Consider the following 18579-nt stretch of genomic DNA (forward strand, 5'->3'; position numbering starts at 1 on the left):
ATCACCTCTACACTGTCATGGTGGCAGTTGTTTACAACACAGGAACACATTGAAACCATAGCAGTAGGAGATGCTCTTCCTTCTTCAAAGTGGATTAGAACCCCTAGGAGGCTCCCCAGCTGTGCCAGGCTCTGCCTCCAGGGCTCAGGCTGTAGTAAGTTTGGACTGAGGACAACAGAGGGATAACCCAGGAAGCCCATTCATCTTTTCCGTGATACTTGAAATTCTTACCTTCTTTCCAAGGCTGCTCACTACTACTGACTCTTCCCAGCCCTCACAGAGCTGCTCTGTGCCTTCTGTCCAGGTTTTATAAAGACATTCAGTAGAAGAGACGAGTATGGAATGCTTGCTTCATTTTACCTGGAACCAGAATCCCCCTTTCCCTCCATCTTAATGTTTTGGGTTAGTTTATTCTGGCTGCTTTTGATGTCCAGGCAGCATTAGATCAAATAGCTGTGACTTGTGCCAGGGACACCAGCTCCTGGGGATTCCCCTTCCAGGCCAGTGGCTGCTACACAGGGACATCCTGCAGGAGCTGGGGCCCTGCTCTTTCTTGCTCTCTGTTGTTCTTTGTTGGCCATGGCCACAGCACAGCTACTGAGATGCTCCCCAGACACAGCCTCCCAGGTAGCACCTGTGTGTATGGGCCTGAGTGTGTCCCTGCTAGCTGCAGCCTGGCTAAGGAAAAGTCCCAAAATCTGGGCTACTGAAGGACACCCCTTCCCCCCAGGAAACCACACGGACCTTAACAGGTCACCACCCAGGGAGCCGTGGTGGTAGAGGGAAAGGAGACTCCTCCTCAAGAACTTGGAAGCATAATGGTCTGCCTCCCAGGGAAGAGACCCTCAGTGCTTGTCTGAGCCCTGATCTCAGAGAAGGCCAGCTGCCTGGCCAGCCCTGCTGTTGACTGTGCTCTGAGCCTGGCTGTGTGCAGTGGATACACAGGCGTGTTTGCTGAGGTGGCTCTTAGCAGATTATCACAGAGGAGAGATGGACGCCCAGGATAAGGAAGTGATGTGTCTGAGCTCAGTGGTGGCAGACCCAGGCTGGTCCTGGTCTATGTCCTCCTGCCGTGCTCTGGTGTGTGCTGTCTTCCTTATTGGAGCTAGGTTTGGCTGAGTTGGTCCAGGTTCAGGTGTCAGGCCTGCTCAGAGCCTCGAGCTCCACTCCATGGCGTGGCATGAAAACACCTTGCGTAAAAACCCAGTGTCTGTGAAACCGAACGATTTCTCCCGTCACCAGCATCAGAAAAGGGCACCCAGACCCTTGGTGGAGGATGCACAATGCAAGCAGAGAGTTTAGAAAGCAGTCTTCTCTGGGTGAGGCAGTTACGGGTGCACACTTTTTTTTTTTTTTTTTTTTTTTTTGAGACAGAGTCTCGCTCTGTCCCCCAGCCTGGAGTGCAGTGGCACAATCTTGGCTCACTGCAAGCTCCACCTCCCAGGTTCACGCCATTCTCCTGCCTCAGCCTCCTGGTACACACATTTAAATAGCCTTCCAAGCCGAAATGAAAATAGCCATGTCCTTCAGATGCAGAGACTCCAAGAAGCAGGTCCTCTCCCTTGACCCCAACCACAGAAGCCCAGCCCAAGGTACCCAGCACCACAGGACAGGCAGGAGCAAGTGTGAGTTTGGGAAGGAAACAAGGGAAGTAGAGGGGTAAGAGAGAGGAACATCCAGAATGTGGCATTCGGAGGCTGCGTCACAGAGCCCCCAGGTCTCAGGGCTGCTCTCTGGGGAGGCCCATGGCGAAAGACAGAAGGCTGCTGGGGGGGAGGGGGTGTTGTTTGTTTTTTGAGATGGAGTCTCGCTGTGTCACCCAGGCTGAAGTGCAGTGGCGCGATCTCAGCTCACTGCAACCTCTGCCTCCTGGGTTCAAGTGATTCTTCTGCCCCAGCCTCCCGAGTATCTGGGACTGCAGGCTAGCACCACCATGCCCAGCTAATTTTTTTTATTTTTAGTAGAGATGGAGTTTCACCATCTTGGCCCGGATGATCTCGAGCTCCTCACCTCATGATCCGCCCGCCTTGGCCTCCCAAAGTGGTAGGATTACAGGTGTGAGCCTCCGCACCTGGACCAGAAGGCTGCTGTTTTAATGGTTGCCCCTTTGGGCCACCTGAAGTGATTGTGCCAGCTACTGAGGACTGATGTGGTCACCTCAACCTCAAGAACTTCTGTTTTCCACAGAAGTGAATGTCTGTGAATGTCTGTGAATGTCTGTGAGTAGATTTCACTCGATTTTAGATAATGATGCTTAACAGCAAGGGTTGCCCCTCTTCAGGAACAGGTGTTATTCAGCCATGTGATTCCACATAGGCTAGGGTTAGAAGCACTGTGCTCTTTGAGAGCTGCTTCAACTAATTACTGCATTTGTTTACTGCAGGGTGAAACTGAGTTTTCAGATACATTTGTAAAATCAGGTGCCTGATTGCTAAATACTGCATTGTTTGAGCTATACTTCCTCATATGTTGCCTGGTACGGACCAGTTAAGAAATGGTTTCCCATGAGAAGCTGACAATGAAGCTGAACATGTTTGATAAACTCTGTGCTCATCTATGGACATATAATTGTTTTATTATACGATACTTTTACACTTGGAAAGAAAGGTGCTCCGTAATTTGGCAGCAATTCGTCAGAGCAGCACTCGAGGCTGGCGCTCAGATGAGGCCCTTGGAACCGTGCCATTGTTTCTCGGAACTGCTCTGCACTCCGGTTAGGTTTGCACACACCTCCCTCGTTTCATTCCTACAAGTTTAGTAAAGTTCCAGGCCGTTCTCCCAGAACACCTAACAGAAAGCATGGAAAACAAAACCACCAACTCTGTTTCGCCGAGGAAGACAGGAAACTGGCCTCTGCTTCTTGCGGTATTGACGTGCTGCTTTCATTGTTGCTTTTCCAAGACAGCTGTCCCCGAAATCTCTTTTCCTCCAGGTCAACAGCAGGCTACCTCGCGTTGCTTTGGTTTTTTTAAAAGTTAGGCATAACAACAACAGCAACCATAATAATGATTAACAGTTTGATTTCAAAATGCTTTCTGAAGAAATGACAGTAAACAGAGTGCATTTGCCCAAGGAAACCCCCCAGCCATCAGCCGGTAATACAACTGCATGTGCTAATGAACCCGAAGCTGTTAATGTGGTTTCTTCAGTTAAATTGATTCATGAATTTTGAAGAGAACATTATCTAATGAATTTTCTTTGAATAGAAAGCAATTAAAAGGACAAATCAGTCTGATTAACCCCAAAGTCACCCTCCTGCCACAAATGGTGTACAGTTTGAAATTATATCATAAAAAACTAGAGCACATTTGCTATCTTTTTGCCCTCCACTAATCCATGTAAATTAATGAACAACAAAGTTAATTTCTTTGATGACCCTTTTCTAGTATCACCTGGATTATGCTGATGTTTAATTTGCTTAATGTTATAATAAAGACTAAACAGATTTTTTTTTCCCAGTGAAGTGATTATCGTTCCCTTCAGTTAAGAAGTGATTTTTATTATTTCACACACATGTAAGGGTGTGTGTCCTTTAAGAAGCAAATCGCACTTTGCCAGCTTGGCACCAAGTGTAATTAGTGTTCTTGTGGACACACTCGGAACATCGCTCCTGCCCGCGGAAGCCTTCCCTTTGTTGCCGCTCTTCAGAAACTCCTGTCCCTGGAGGGCTGGAGCCCCTGCAGTGGAGGACGTGGCTCTGTCTCCAGTGCTCCCGAGCTGCATGTCCCTCTTGGAAAGACAATAGGTACTGATTCAGACAGGCCTTCTTCACGTGCCCGGGTTTCTCTCCCGCCGACACCACTCCCAGGTCACAGTTCTGAAACCTGGAGGCAGAGGGAGAGAATGTTCTCCTGCGATCGCCTCCTCATTCCTGCAGCAGGGTGCGGCACAAATGCAGTTGGATGTGGTTACTCAATTTAAATGGGAATCAAGTCATTTTATTTTTGCAGCCCCATTCACTAAAGATGCCTATAGCCAAGGTCACCGCCAGCCCCTGCGTACTGTGGTGCTTGGCACTCCGAGCAGTAGCTGGGGGAATCCCGCGCACGGCTGGATGTGGACAGCCAGCATAATATCTCAGCCTGGCCTGTGGCTGCTTTTGCCTTCTTTGTCCCAGTTGAAGTTGGAAATTAACCAGCAGTACAACAGATTTCCAAGTAAGCGGGCAGCAGGGACTTCTGTGTGTATTAATTGAACCATGCGCTCACTTACACACGCCCAGTCGCTAGAAGGGTGGCACACACAACCCCGCGTGGAACACGGGGTTGGAGGGAAGGTAGAAAGAAAATTGCAAACCTGCAGTGCCAGCTCCAGGGATGCCTTCCAAGGGGCCAGCCTGCGTGGTGGCCTGCCACACACTCGCGTCTCCTTGCCTGATGACGTGGTGGCGGAGCGGTGCATGGAGGCTGTGTTTTAATTGAGTGTAACACCTCTATTTGTGTCGATGCATTTCCTGTTTTGGGACTAGCGGCTGTTGATATCAGAGCTGCTGGAGCCGTTTGTCCAAATAACATCATCCTGCATTCTTCCTTTCAGAGTCATTCACCAGACAGGTGTTATGGAAGCTGCTGAAGGTTGTGAAATTTGGAGAAGTGATTTCTTACCAGCAATTAGCAGCCCTGGCAGGCAACCCCAAAGCCGCGCGAGCTGTGGGAGGAGCAATGAGAAACAATCCTGTGAGTTCTCATGGCGCGGGCATGGCTGTGGGTGGCGGGTGCATGCAGGCGGCAGGGTGTCATCTGATCCCACGTGTTTCCCCAGAAGGCAGGCTGTGCTGCTGGGGTGGGCAGAGGGGCAACATCTGTGATGAGGACCATTGTGCCAGGTGCCTCCAGAAGAGACAGGGAGGCTACCCCAGCACCACACTCCTGGAAGCTCCCCCACCCCGGGAGCATGTCTCCACTGCATGAGCTCCTGGTTGTCCCAGTGAGCAGGAGAGGAGGGAGCCTAGAGGAGTGGCAAGCAGGCAGAGGGGGCCCCACCTGCTCACTCATCAGGAGGAAGTGTTGGGTGCCAGTTTTATGGTCCACACTCTTCTAGGTGTCCGGAGTACCGCAGCTAACAAAACAGACAAAAAGGCCTATCTGCGAGGTGCCTGCATCCTAGCAGGATGGCCGAGCAAGGGTGTACATCCAACCCCATCTCTCTGTGGGCTGCAGTCCCCCTGAGGCCCAGGGCTCCCTGGGTCTCAAGAGCTAAAGCATCACACGTGAGCACACAAGGTGGGAGGGCTTGCAGCATGGGACGAGGGACCTGGACCACACACCTCCTATCTCACCGGGGATGGCAGCCTCCCCAGAGCCCTTCTGTGTCCTCATCCTTCCCATGCGTCTGCAGTCAGGTTTCACTGAACTCGAGGCTCCCAGCCTATGCAGCCTCAGGCCGTGCTCCCCAGAGGACAAGGCCCAACCGGGACACAGCATGGGTGGGCAGCATGGCCTGTGGTGCCTGGGGGCAACGTGGGTGCCCTTGCTGTCCCATCTCACAGCACCCGGGCCTGGCAACTGGGCCACAGGCCATCTGGCATGAAGGGGGAAGTAACACACAGCATGCCATGTGGGCCTGGCCAAGGCCACGCGTGCCTCTGTGTGTGGTCAGGAAGGGTGCCCCCATCTGCATGGCCCACTGGGAGAACCCACACAACCTTGAGAACGCCCCTGGAATATTCACCCAGTGAGGGTGTGTGGTCACGTTGACAATGTCTTCTCCCGAAAGCTCTATGAAAGATTGTAACACGATGGAAGCATACCATCTGATCAGGGAGCACAAACATGATCACTCCATCAGGGGATGGGAAATTACTAAATCAGATAGGCCTTGCTTTTTGAAAAATTGCTGTGGCTTTGCTGTCGGTTTCCAAAACTGTTTCCATCCCTGCTCACAGCGGGAGAAGCCGGCGAGTTCACACCACAGCCTGCTGCTCCTGCTGCCCGCTGCGGCAGCCCGGGGGCAGAGCCTCCGTTTCTAGGAGATGACAGTTACGTAGGCTTTTACACAAAACTGTATTGTTAATCCCTAAAAAGCAAGTCCGGTAGGTTTGCAGTGGATTTCATTGTCGTAATGTACACCCTAATCTAGGTGAGCTTTCTGCCCTATTAAAATATCCCAAATATCCCAGGAGGGAGATACCACAGGGACAGCCACCATCCCCACCTCCTCCATCTCTTCCTGTCCTCAGTTTTGGTGACAGTGGCTGGTGGGTGCAGTTGGCCCTTTCTTTTGCACCTGTTGCACGTTAATTGCAGCGTCTTCAGCTACATTGTCGTAAAACATCTGCACCACGCCGTAGGGATCTGATTTTTACGGCACGTTGGGAGATGTTTCCTAATCAAATTTCTGAGGATGGCTTTTGACATTTCCCAGTAAAGCTTAACCTACATCCCTCTCTGGAAGGCCGCTGTCTTCTCCCCGGCTGTGAGTCAGTTTTGAGGTGTTCAACCTGATGAAAAGGCAGCTCAGATGCCGTTGTGTGGTGGCTCCATGTAGGGCCCATGAGAACTGTGGATGCAAATGGGGTTTTGGGGGTCCTCTTCCTGCATCAGTGCAGTGACTGTTTCAGGCAGTGTCTACTCTTTGTGCCCTTTGAGGAGAGTAAGTCCTTGTCTTCTCCTCGCTGAGGTGGATTCTGCTGCCTCTGTACACACACATGAAGATGGGAGTGGGGCCGTCAGTGGGCGCCGACTCTGCTCACTCCCTCGTGTGTGCAGCTCCCCTTTTGCTGTAAAGACAAGCTCCACTGACTGACATGTGCAGCGTGGCAACACTCTCCCCCACCAGCCTTTCATGACGCCAGCAGTTTCTCACTCTGCAGTGAAGATGCCGTCGCTGGTTAGCAATCCTGCTTGTGGCGATATTCGGAGACATTTATTGTTCTGCAAACCAGCGTGACTGTCTTCTCCTGCCATTAATCTCTATGAGTGTCTCTGTTCCAGTATGACCTCAGTCACTGCAGTGTATAAAGTAGTATCACATAGGGTATAAAACCCTAATGTCCGTAAAGTCCACACATCGACACCCCGTCACATGGCAAAGCCAAGACTGGAGGTGAGCACAGCATCAGGCAGGAGGGTTCTACAAGCACCAAGTCTCGCCCTTCTCAGCGTCCACATGCCTCCTGTGCCCAGGGCAGCCAGGCGGTGGTGGCCTCCCGCGGCCTTTCTGTGAGCTCCACCGTGTGCAGTGACCTTCAACCTGAGGAGGAGGCTGCAGCAGGACCCGCAGCTACGGTGCCCACAAACGCCTCAAATTATAGCACAGATATACCAGAGATATTCCTGCAAGAAGCCTTCAGCTACATAGCTTACTATCATTCAGGTTGACAGGCTCCCAAATTCCCATTAGAAACCTCATTAGAATGGGCTAGGAGGATGAAAAGGTATCCCAGGGACTTGAGGGAGGAAGAGCCCTGGCCAGCAGTGAGCCACTGCTGCTGTCAGTGTCCTCAGGAATGTTTCCCTTTGGCGCTGACAGCAGCGTCCCAGCCGGAAGCCTGCACACATCCACTCCAGCCCAGACGGTGCATCGCTGAGACTCGCTCATTGAAAACCTCCCTTATATTCAGGCTGAATAGAGTGATTGTGCATTTAAGGGAGGGGAGTGAAAAATGGACTTGGAATGTTAGAAAACATCGTAAAGCTCATTGTGCATTAATTCCTTAGGTGGCTTGCAATAAACAGGAGCACAAGCTGGTTCATATTACTGCATTTGCTGTCGGCATGAGTTTCTCTTCCCCAACCAGAGTAAGGGATGGCTTTTGCCATGCAGGGGTTTCCTCTATCCTAGGAGCTTGATTTCTCCAGAATTTTCCAGGAAGGACTCACCAGCCAGTGTAAGGTGGTTGGTCAGCATTCCTGGAAGGCTGTCTCCCCAACCCAGCAGGAGAGGATGGTCAGTTTCCCAGTATATTGAGTAGAAAACTCGTTACGGCCCACCCCCTCCACAAAGCACCCTTCCTCTTCATCCTCAGACAGAATTTGCTAAATGCAGTTCAAAGGCAATCGATACATTGCACAGAGAGTCTCCCCACCTTTTTCTAAACAAATGCATTCCTGAGGAGTTAGTTTATTCACAGATTGCCATGAGCGTTAATGACCCCCCGAGTCTTGTTCTGCCAGTCACCCAGATGGCTGCTGATAAAGACTTAGCATCATGTTCTAAGTGTCAGGGTTGTCAGTGGAGCTGAACCATTTGACCAGAAGAAAAAAACGCACAGGGAGCTATTGATTACAGCTTCTCGGTGTCACTTGTTCACCAGGATTTAGGTATTGATGAGGCTGCAAGTGAAAACAAGCTCTTTCCCTTGTGGGCTGCTGCCCAGAAGAACAAAGGCGAAGCTGGAAAAAATATTCAGCTGGTACCAGAATCAGAGGGATTCCATCATTGATTGAAAGTCCCCTTCATGTTATTTTTGTTGGAAACAAATCTATGGGTTTGGAAGTTTTATAGCATTTGAGAAAGGGGCTGCATAAGTGATGGATTCGCGTATTGGATGAATTAGATTTCACAGCATGAAGATTTCAATGCAGCTGTGATATTATGAGCTTCTTGGTTATTGATAAAAATTACATTTTATGCAGCACATGCTTTAAAGGAGAGGACATAGAGGGTACGGATCCTTTGAAAATGTCCTTAGGGCCCCGATACATTTCAGCAGGTTTCATTATTTTAATAGTCTGAAACCTGCCGCCAAAATTCACACAAACAGAAGCAGCGTTTCCTATTTCTGATGGTAAAAATAGTGCCTATTTGGTAAGTCACCTCTTCCCCATCACAGCATGCTAAGGTGAGGACTGGTCCTAGCTGTCGGGGTCATTGTTACTCCGTGCTGTCTGTCCTGGCCTCTGCATTGATGTATAGGAAGAGGGAGAGGGAGACGCGTTTATTTTACTCATTTTTATAATTTCATAGCTCATGGAGAGGGAGAGAAGAAAAACCGAAGCTCTGCTGTGAAGTCTGCTCTTAGGCAGGAAAACTGAATTGGTGCCTAAATGTTTATAAACCGAGATTGAATTAAATGCCTACCTCTTTATCAGCCAAAAAGGTGAATTTGTATTATCTGATAATGCCCTCACAGCAATTATTAATGGCACTGTTGTATTTGATAAAAATCGTCCATCAGGGTAAATATTCCAACCTGGAGATTTCCTGTGACTCCTTCCAGAAGATGGGTTCTCGGCTGTTCCAGAACTTGGCAGTTACTACACCTCACTCTATTAAACTCAACGCTGGAAACAGTCAGCCCTCTGCCACCTGCGTGTTCCCATGTCATAGTCATCAGAAGCCTCTTAGACTGCGTCATTGGTGCAAGTTACCATGGTGACCCAAACTCATCGTCAAATCAGGACGAGCTGCATGATGTGCGGGAAGCCAGAGCCCCATCTTGCAGCCGTGTCATCTGCCAGCACCGGCTGCCATCCCACAAGGTCCCACCTCAACCGTCCACGTCAGGGAGGAGCAGTGTGGTGCTTGGAGCCATGCAGGAGAGTGATTAGAGCCCCTTCTTTGCCACTTAACAGCCTTATGAACTTGGGCACGAGACTCCATTCGACTGGAGGCTGACAGGCCTGGTGGGGCCTGGCGGGGGTGATGAGGGCCATAGCTGGGGTGGAAGATGCAGCAGCATCAGGCACAGGCATACCTGCTCCCAGGGGCTTTAAGCACCCTTTCCAAGGGGGGCTGGGGGCTGGGGCTTCCCCCACCTCCCTCAGGGACGTGTGTAGCTGGGCCCCACAGAGGGCCACCCAGCAGATGAAACCTGTGTGGCAGGTCCGTGTGTGACAGTGACACAAGCTGCCTGCCCCGAAAGCCTCAGGGGATGCAAGGATAGGAATCACCTCCCTAGGAAGCAGAGGTGCCCAAGAAATAGAGCTTGGAGACGCTGGACCCACGCCCCCAGCTGCTTCCTCTAAAAGCTCACCTGACCAGTAACTGATTGCTTTGTCCAGTTCACTGGCTTTGAAGGGTGGAGTGTGGGGAAGCTGGGCATGGGCGGAAATCATCTCTCTGTTGAGCTGGGGATACGTGGAGAGAAGAAGAAGAGTGGAGTCGGAGTGATACCCAGGGGTACCCAGAGTGATACACGGGGGTAGCCTGGACATACCTCATCCTTGGGATCCTGTAGGAACGGCTGTTTTTTCTCATCAGGGTAGGATGCTGGGAGCAGGGCAGCCATGTGTGAGGGCCTGGGGAGAGGCCCCAGGTCTGCAGCATGCGTGTATGGGCCATCTGGGTTGTGGGGATGAGTGGGCTGCCCTCCAGCTCAGGATGCAGGAGTAAGGGGGGCCAGGCAGTAAGCGGTCCCTAGACATCTCCCATATGCCCTCCACATGTCGTGCCAGCCAAGAACCTTCCAGAGCAAGCTTGGGGCCCTTCCCCCTTCCTCTGGAGCCCGCGCTGGCTCCTGTGGTTATGCGCATTGGCAGTTTACCTTCTTCACAGAGCAGTCACTGTGATGCTTTGCACGGTGATGAGGCATGTCCCCCAACACATCTGCCAAGACGTCCTGGCCCCTTAGTGGCTGCCCACCCATGCACCTGCTCCCCAGGTAGCATGAGCTACTTAGGGATGAAGGCTGTTGCCCGGGAGGCTCTCCGGCCACTTCTTGCCTTAGAAATCTGTGCAAGACTTCCCCACATGCTCCTGGGAAGCTGTTCTGGAGAAGCTCTTCACAGTAACTGCTTGTTGGGATGCTTAAGCACATGGCCCTGGAGCCCCTGGAGTCCCCTGCAGTGGCCATGCAGGCTGTGTGGCCATCCCTGTCTGCCCAGGCAGAGGGGGACAACCAGAGAGATGCCCATATGTTACATCCCTGTCTTCCACCTTTCTGAGCCAACTGAGAAATGGATAGCAGACCTCAAGATTTTAGCTTTATTAGGATAAATGCAAGATTGAAGGGGGCGGGTGGGGGGCCAGTGGCATGGCCATGGTGGCTTCCCAGTAATTCCCACGAGAATTACACTCACCATCATTGTCCCCTCTGGCTAAGCTCAGGCCCCCCAACCAGGGCAGGGACTGACCATCTCAGAAGAGATCAGGGTGCCCAGAGCCCGGGGGCAGACAGGTCACCTGCAGGAGCCCTAACAGTGCTAAGCTGGGCGTACCCCTCTTCCTCCCTTATCGGTGGTCAGCGACTCATTCTCCTTTGTGGGGGTGAGAGTGGAGGAGGCCAGCACCCACATGGAAACCAGAGGCAGGGGCCACAGCACCTGCCCCCACCCACCACAGGTGGCTCTCAGAGCTTCAGCCGGACAGTGGACCCATGGAGCTCCTCCTGTCTACACAGCTCAGGCAATGCCAGAGGACCAAGGCAGAGTCTCCCTGAGGACTGCACTGAAGGAGGCGCCTGCCACTCTGGAGGGAACAGGGATTCCCTTCCCCTGGTGGGACTGACCATAAAGAAGCAGTTGGTAGGCAGGACCCGGGGCCTGTGCATGGCCGTGTGGTTGTGGTCCTCACTCTGGATCAGCCCCTATCAGCACAGGGCATCCTGAGTTTAGGTCAGCCACAGATCCGGATCGTGCTGGCTCCAGGCTAGGAAATAACAGGTCGGGCACTGCCAGAGGCCCCAGGAGGCTACAGCCAGAGGCCTGTCCCTGGGGGTATGGGAGCCACGTGGGAGTCACTGCCTGCAACTTGGAGCTCTCTGGAGCCATGCCCTCACCCTTTCAAGGTGGTGCCAGCCCTGGCCTCACATGCGGGATGAGGATGGCAGCATCTTGAGCTGTGGGTGAGTTTGGGTGAACGTGCAGATGGCACCTTGAGAGCGTCGCTGCCTTGGGTCCCTGGGTGGAGCCCTTTTGACCATCGCTGCTTCCTGTTTGGTTGGGTGGGGGTGGTTTTCCTTGTGATGCAAGCTCGCTTTTTGAAGCCCCTCTGCTAGTTTAAGACAGGTGTGTGCTCAGCATCACTCTCAGGTGAATGGCTGGATGACAGCTCTGTCTCCCCGAGCTCCTGAGTGGGGAGGCTGCAGCAGCCTGTGGGAGGGCTGAGGGCAGGGAGGGATATTGGGTCTGGGAGGAGCTGAGCATGCCCTACCCCCAGTGGGGGTGACCAGGGAGCTTCTCAGACCCCTACAAGCACCCCAAGACTATAGAGGGAGACACATCCTGCTCCTGGGCACAGCGTGAGGCAGGGGTTGGCCAAGTCCTCCTGTCAAGGGCCAGAGAGTAAATATGTTAGGCTTGGCAAAGCAGCCACAGCCAGTATGGAGAAAAAGGCGTGGCTGCGTTCCAGTAAAGCTTCATTTACAAAAGCAGGTGGTGGGCGGCATGGGCCCACAGCCACAGTTGGCCGGCCATGGGCTGGAGAGGCCTGTGCAGGTACGGTCTTCTCTGATGTTTCCTGTGATGCCTGGGTGGTGTCTGGGGGAGTGTTTGAGAGCGTCACATACCACCAGAACTTGGAAATGTAGTTTTCCATTTTGTAAGTGAATGTTGTAAATTACTCACCGGGTGAAATTCAGTTTTCTCCTTCCAAATCTTGGCATAAAGTGATTCTCTGAAGATGCCCCACGCCACCTCAGGGCATTCGTCCCTCCCCCAGCCCATGCCGAGACCTCCAGGGACTCAAGGGCCTCAGGGGAGGGGAGTTCATGCTGAGACATAGCTAGCACCCACCCATCCCAACAGCCTGCCCCCGGCATGGGCCCCTGCTTAGTGGGCACAGGACTCCTATCAATCAGGGCTTTGGCCTTGACCCCAAAGACCTCATTGTCCAGATCCCTGACTGACGGTGGCTGCCTCCCTGTCTTCCAGGTCCCCATCCTCATCCCGTGCCACAGAGTGATCTGCAGCAGCGGAGCGGTGGGCAACTACTCCGGAGGGCTGGTCGTGAAGGAATGGCTTCTGGTCCACGAAGGCCACCGGGCGGGGAAGCCAGGCTTGGGAGGGAGCTCAGGTCTGGCAGGGGCCTGGCTCAAGAGAGCGGGGGCTACCTCAGGCTCCCTGCCTGCTGGCCGAGACTGAGTGTGTGTGGTAGGATGGATGTTTGAGCGACACACACGTGTAACACTGCATCAGACATGGGGTGTGGAGGCACCACTATATTAAAGGAGGTGGCAGTGTCCTGGGAACAAGCGTGTCTGGCCTCTCTGTTTCCGTGTTTTCCAGCAGGATGAGTTCAGACGCCCGCGGTCCTACACACATTTGTTTCCTTCTCTAAAGCTGTCCTTGCTCTATTTTTCATGTCCATTAAAACAGGCCAAGTGAGTGGGGAAGGCCTGGCTCATGTTGGGGCCACAGCCCAGGATGGGACAGTCTGGCACCATCAGGCCACAGACGGCTGCCACAGCCACTGTCCAGAGCCAGCTAAGGCCTGTCCCAGGCCATCCACACTGGAAAGCTGGCCCTGCCCCAGCACATCCCCACCATGCCTCCCTTCCTGGCTGTGTCCACAGCTATGATGACATTTTCCACTCACAGTTCCTAGCATCCCACACTCAGGTCTCACTGAAGGAAACGGGAACAGGCCATGGAAGTCCATGCTTACAGAGGTTTTCTAGCTTTGTTTCCTACCTGCCAAAAAGGCTAATGCAAGATACATCCACTTACGGTCTGTATCCGGTGGGTAGAAAATAACCATTTGCCAATTTGGAAAGACAAAGAGCTCTCTGGACACGGGTTCGATGGAGCTTGCATCTCTCTGAGAGCTGAAGTCGAGTCTCACCCTCGCTCCATACTCGCTGGCCTAGTGTGCTCTGGGCGCAGGTAGGAAGGGACACGGGCCCTCTCATCTCAGGGGCTGCCCCAAAGGGGCCTCAGGGACCATGGGCCTGTTAGGACCCCAGCACCCCAATGTCGATCCTGGAAGTCAAAGGTCACGACTGTGGTGGGCCAGCTCATGTCACTGATGGCAGCAGGGAGGGTTGCCAGCCTGGGCGGTGCGCTGCTGTCTGATACTTCATTATCGTGTTGTCATGCTAGCAGTATAATTAACTATATCCAAAAGCCAGAGGAAAACCTGTAGCTCTGCATATGGAGAAATAAAACAGAGCATATGATGTATAGAGAAAACAAACCGCACCCAGCTGTGCACTAGAGCACCGTGTTCTTAGCCAGCGTTCCTGGCCATGGTGTGAGCCACAGCGGGGAAGCTCGTGCGGTTCTATACATCACCAAGGCCCGGATGAAAACGGGGCCTTACAATGTGTATGATCGGGACCTGCCTTGTATTTCATGTTGTCTTAACACCAACAAAGGAAAACTGATTGCAGACTTTTTTCGCTGATGTATGATTTATTATATCTCTTTCTGGCATCAGCCAAAATCTGGGTTTTTCCTCTGACATGAAGTGATGTGACTCTTACCCCATTGTCTTAACTCTTGGTATTTTTGAAGCAGGGTAAGTCACCCAGCAGGTCACGTAGACACGTGCTGCTTTGTGGGACAGGCCCTGGGCCTCCTCGCTCCCGGCAGGCCTCAGGCGCCACACACCGCGTCCCCGTCAGGACTCGCAGGATGTCTGGTTATTTTGGACGTTGCTGAAGGTGAGTGGGAATAGCTGGGTGCGCTGTGCCCCGGAGGTGGTGCCCTGCGTCCCCCACAGATGATGCCCCTCCCCAGTGATGGCCGGTCACCAGGCACGCTTTCTTCTCCGCAGGAACAGAACAGAAGCTTTCTCCGAGGCGCCAGCTCGGGGCCTGGGGGCCCGGGTGTGCGAGCGGCGAGTGCTTTCCAACAGAGGGCGCCAGAGCCGTGCGGTGTGCTGGGGAGGCCCCGGCACCACTATCCCTGCTGGAGGATGGATTGGAAGGAGGGTGGCTGGGCGGCACCCCGATGGCTCCCTGTGCTCCCTGAGACCCTGCAGGCTGCCCTCTGCAGGGTCTCAGGGAGACCAGCAGGCACACACGCTGCAGGCAGGCTGCCTCCGCTGTTTGGGTCCCATGAAGGATGGGAGCCTCCCAGTGAGATCTCCAGGTTTCTAATCAGGTACAGGCTCTGAGGGCGGGTCTTGGGGCCACATGACTGCAGACAGTGAGGACCAAGCCCCCAGATCCAGGTCAGCACCTGGTGGCAGGGGACCCACCCATCAAAGCCGTCCAAGGTGAGCCAGCAAATCTGTGTGGCCTGGGAACACAGGTGGGCCTGTTTGGGCCATGCCCTTGGTGCAGTACAAAACCACGTTCTGCCTGCTCTCCGAGGGTTTCTGCGGCCCTGTCAGAACAGGCTTGATAGATGCCCCGAGGTTCCCTCTGACAGCCGCAGCAGCAGGGCTCAAACCGGCGGGGCCATGTACCGCTCCAAGGACAAGCTCTGCTGAGGCCGACATGAAAAGCCAGCACGCGGGTCGCCTAGAGCCGCTCTGGCTCCAAGCCGCAGCACCGCTCGTGAAAATACAGAGGGAGAGAGAAGGCACAAAGAAATACAAAAATATTTTCCAAATAAAAAGAAATGTCGAAACAAGAAAGCTGTGTTCTTCGGCCTTGGCCCCGGGTCCCCCTCACCCTGTCGCGTTTTCCAGCACCGTGATGCTTTGAAGGCTGACACCGAGACCCGCCGTGGCACGGCAGCCGCTCAGACCGGCCACACCACGCTCACCTGTTTGCAGAGAGAATGAGAGAGTCAGAAGTAATATTTGTTTTTGCAGAACCACACTTGTAGCAAAAATAAGTTGCCCTTGGCCACGCAGGAGACTGAGTTTTGTGAGGGGTTGTCCTCCCAGTCTCTCTTCCTGTTGGGAACAGAAGTGTCCAGTAAGCCCACCCACATTCCACGTGTCCTGTGGCCGCCTCCAGTGGTGAGTCTGTAAGGCCAGAGAAGCGAAGCTATGACCTTGCAAACGCGCACTTTAGGGTGTTGGCTGATGCGGAATCAGGAAGCCTGGAAGAGCTCTCGCATGAGGAATTGCAGAACTTCTTATGGGCATGAATTTGCACTTCCAGATGTGAAGGTTGCAGGCACCAGGCATTGCAGAGGAAGTGGGCAAACTCACCTTATAGAGAACTTAATTGGGGTTTGTAATTCGTATACACTTCTTACCCAGCAGAAACAGCTTACTGAACACCCCACGGGTGGCTGGATAATGTGCTAGCGACTGAAACCATCTCTGCGACTTAAGCTTCTCTGGTGCACAGCGCCCCACATGCTTCTCCAGAATCCCTTTTGGAGGGGCCAAGCAAGTCCAATATAGATATGTTTACACTGAAACCACCAGTTTTGTTTCTTAAATCGTTTGTAAACAGCAGTATTATCCTGGGACTTATTTCCTACAAAACTGTAAGATAAGGATAAAATCCCGTCCACCTGAATTGCTGAGAAACCTAAGTGGTGGGGTGACCAGCCAGAGCCCTGTGGAGTGGCAGACTCTGGGGAGTCAGTGAGACTCAGGGGGATCAGTGAGATTCTCGCAGCAATGTAAGGCATCCTCCTCATAGAAATGCGTTTCCAGGTTTTGCTGTATCCCCTGACCTGGCCTAGGAGGACAGAACAGCCCTGGGGGCCACGCCCCTCCCTGTCTCATCTGCCGCTTGCCCACCTTGGCTGTCCATGCACCCGTAGCTGTGACCATGGGCAGTGGCGCTAGCTTGGACTTCACCCTATTGGAGCGGGCAGGATGTCACACTGAGCTGATGTGAGATTGTTCATGCTGCTGCAGATCTTCGTGCTATTTGGGCTTCTAACAGCACAGAGGAGGATTCTGAAGTGAGAGATAAATTGGCTTCATGTAGGAGCAAGGGGGAAAGTGCTTTATTTTGCTAAGAAGATTTTACTGAAAGACCAGTCCCTAAACGGCCCTTGCTTCAGCCACAGCTGCTGGGATGCCCTCGGGCCTCACCTGTCTTGTCTGCATGTCTTCTTGTTGCCGTGGGGGCAGTGGTGTCCCCGGAAACAGTCCAAGGCTCTGGGGTGGGGGATTTAAATTTTTTGGCTTCCCTCAGACCTCAGACCATGTGGGGTTTTTTGCTTGCTTGCTTTCTTGTTCATGGGCATTTGATTAAAAGTTTGTGTTTAAAGAGCTAAGCTTCACATCAGTTTTACTTATCAGTTTGGAAGACATTGAGATCTAAACACAGCTCTGCCCAAGACCTCTGCCAAGCAACCCCGTCTGTCTGTCTGTCTGTCGAAGGGACGGGAAGGTGGAGAAACTGCAGGTACTGACCTGTCTTTAAGCCACTGAGGGCAGCCGTCCAGCGTCCTTGGGACCCCATGGCTCCAGCTGCTGACAGATGGGAAACGTCTGGCCTCCGTCACCCGGGTTGGCCGCAACAGGGATCTGTAATGGGGCAGAGGTGGGGGTGGATGAGAAAGTAGGAAGTGGATGTTGGGCAGCGAGGTGCGAATTGACGGCAGAGCCCAGCCCGACAGCACCTTTGATTGATGAAAGGACATTGTTAACAAGCCTTTAAAGTTTCTCATCAATGTTTTTTTTCGTTGAAAAAAAAGCCACCAGAAAAAAATTCCACATAGACAGTAATTAAGATGGATCCCGTACAGTATGGTATCGATGTTGGGAGCCTTTAGGAAGAAATTTCCACCCTCCTGTTAAAGACTTCTATTCGAGCTGCCGTTTTCCGGGCTGTTGAGAGTCCCTGGCAGTGTGGGGACCTGGGCAGTGAGGCACGTTCTGCAGATGGGATGTGGTCAGCCTCACAGATACTGTTTCTGCCGTGGCCTGAGGATGCGGAGCAGAGCCCCTGAGCTTTGGTTGTCATGGACTCTGATGCAGTGCGGAGAGGAAGGGTGGAGAAGGATCTCATGGATCTGCTGCCATGGAGAAGCTGGAGTTCTTCTCAGCTCCGAGTGAGTCCCAAGGAGTGCGTCTGAGCAGAGTGCAGCTGGTGCCCATGGTCTCAGCAGAGATGCTCAAGCCCTAGGGCAAGGGGGCCGTCTCTTCTTGTTTCTACCCGGGGGCTGAGCCAGCCCCCCAGTTATACACACAGCACCACACACATGTACACCCAATAGTTCTTTCCAAGTCTGGAGTTACACGGCACTGCTGTTTGGACCCCGAACACCAGCGGAACACGTGCTTCCAGGTTGATTTGTTGACTCACATTAAGAAAATCCAGCTGGAGAAAGTATCAGGGTCCTAACGTTAAACAACATGTGATATTGTGCAAAAAGGATTGCTTTTGTGTGTTGTGATTGCCATGGCTACGAGAAGAAGTGGATGTGATACTTGGCCGGTGACGAGGAAGCATGTGTGGAGCATGGAATCGGGTCCTGAGAAAGCAGGCGGTCCTCAAAGGCAGCAGAATTGGCCCTGAGTCCCCTGCCCAAAGGCCGCTCCGCCCTGGGCCTTAGTGGGAAAGCTCTGCCCTCTAGGCTGGCCTCTGAGAGGGCTTCGGTTCTAGGTGGGGACCATCACCTTCCTGTCACTGCCCACTTTCTAACCAGACAAGGAGGGTGTCCGTACCTGGCGCTAACCCAGGGTTTGGGGGACCGCCCTGCAGTCCCCATTGGACAGAGAAGGCTTCGTTTCTCAGCAACCCCAGGCTTTAATTCATTCCCATGATGTGTTTCTTTTGGGGGTAAAACAGTCCCCATGGAGAGTTAAATTTTAGGAAGCCATGAGATCCTTCCAGATGAAAGGCATCGTGTAAGTGTATGATACTGAGCAAAAGCCCCAGTGCTCCCAGGTGTG

The 18579-nt window shown here is 52.9% G+C and overlaps 1 protein-coding gene across 4 annotated transcripts in view; it reads left to right on the forward strand.

Annotated features, from left to right (window-relative positions):
- The window catches only part of MGMT (O-6-methylguanine-DNA methyltransferase), a 294387-nt gene extending 281317 nt beyond the window's left edge, over positions 1 to 13070 (forward strand). For all 4 annotated transcript variants that reach the window (XM_030940954.1, XM_030940953.1, XM_030940955.1 and 1 more), the window contains 2 exons: positions 4537 to 4676; positions 12753 to 13070. In XM_030940954.1, the coding sequence (XP_030796814.1) occupies positions 4537 to 4676; positions 12753 to 12962 (350 nt within the window). In that variant the 3' untranslated portion in view covers positions 12963 to 13070. The remainder of the gene's footprint in view (positions 1 to 4536; positions 4677 to 12752) is intronic.
- Positions 13071 to 18579: the final 5509 nt, after the last annotated feature.

Source organism: Rhinopithecus roxellana, chromosome 11 (assembly GCF_007565055.1).
Source record: "Rhinopithecus roxellana isolate Shanxi Qingling chromosome 11, ASM756505v1, whole genome shotgun sequence".
In the NCBI taxonomy this organism is placed as follows: domain Eukaryota; kingdom Metazoa; phylum Chordata; class Mammalia; order Primates; family Cercopithecidae; genus Rhinopithecus; species Rhinopithecus roxellana.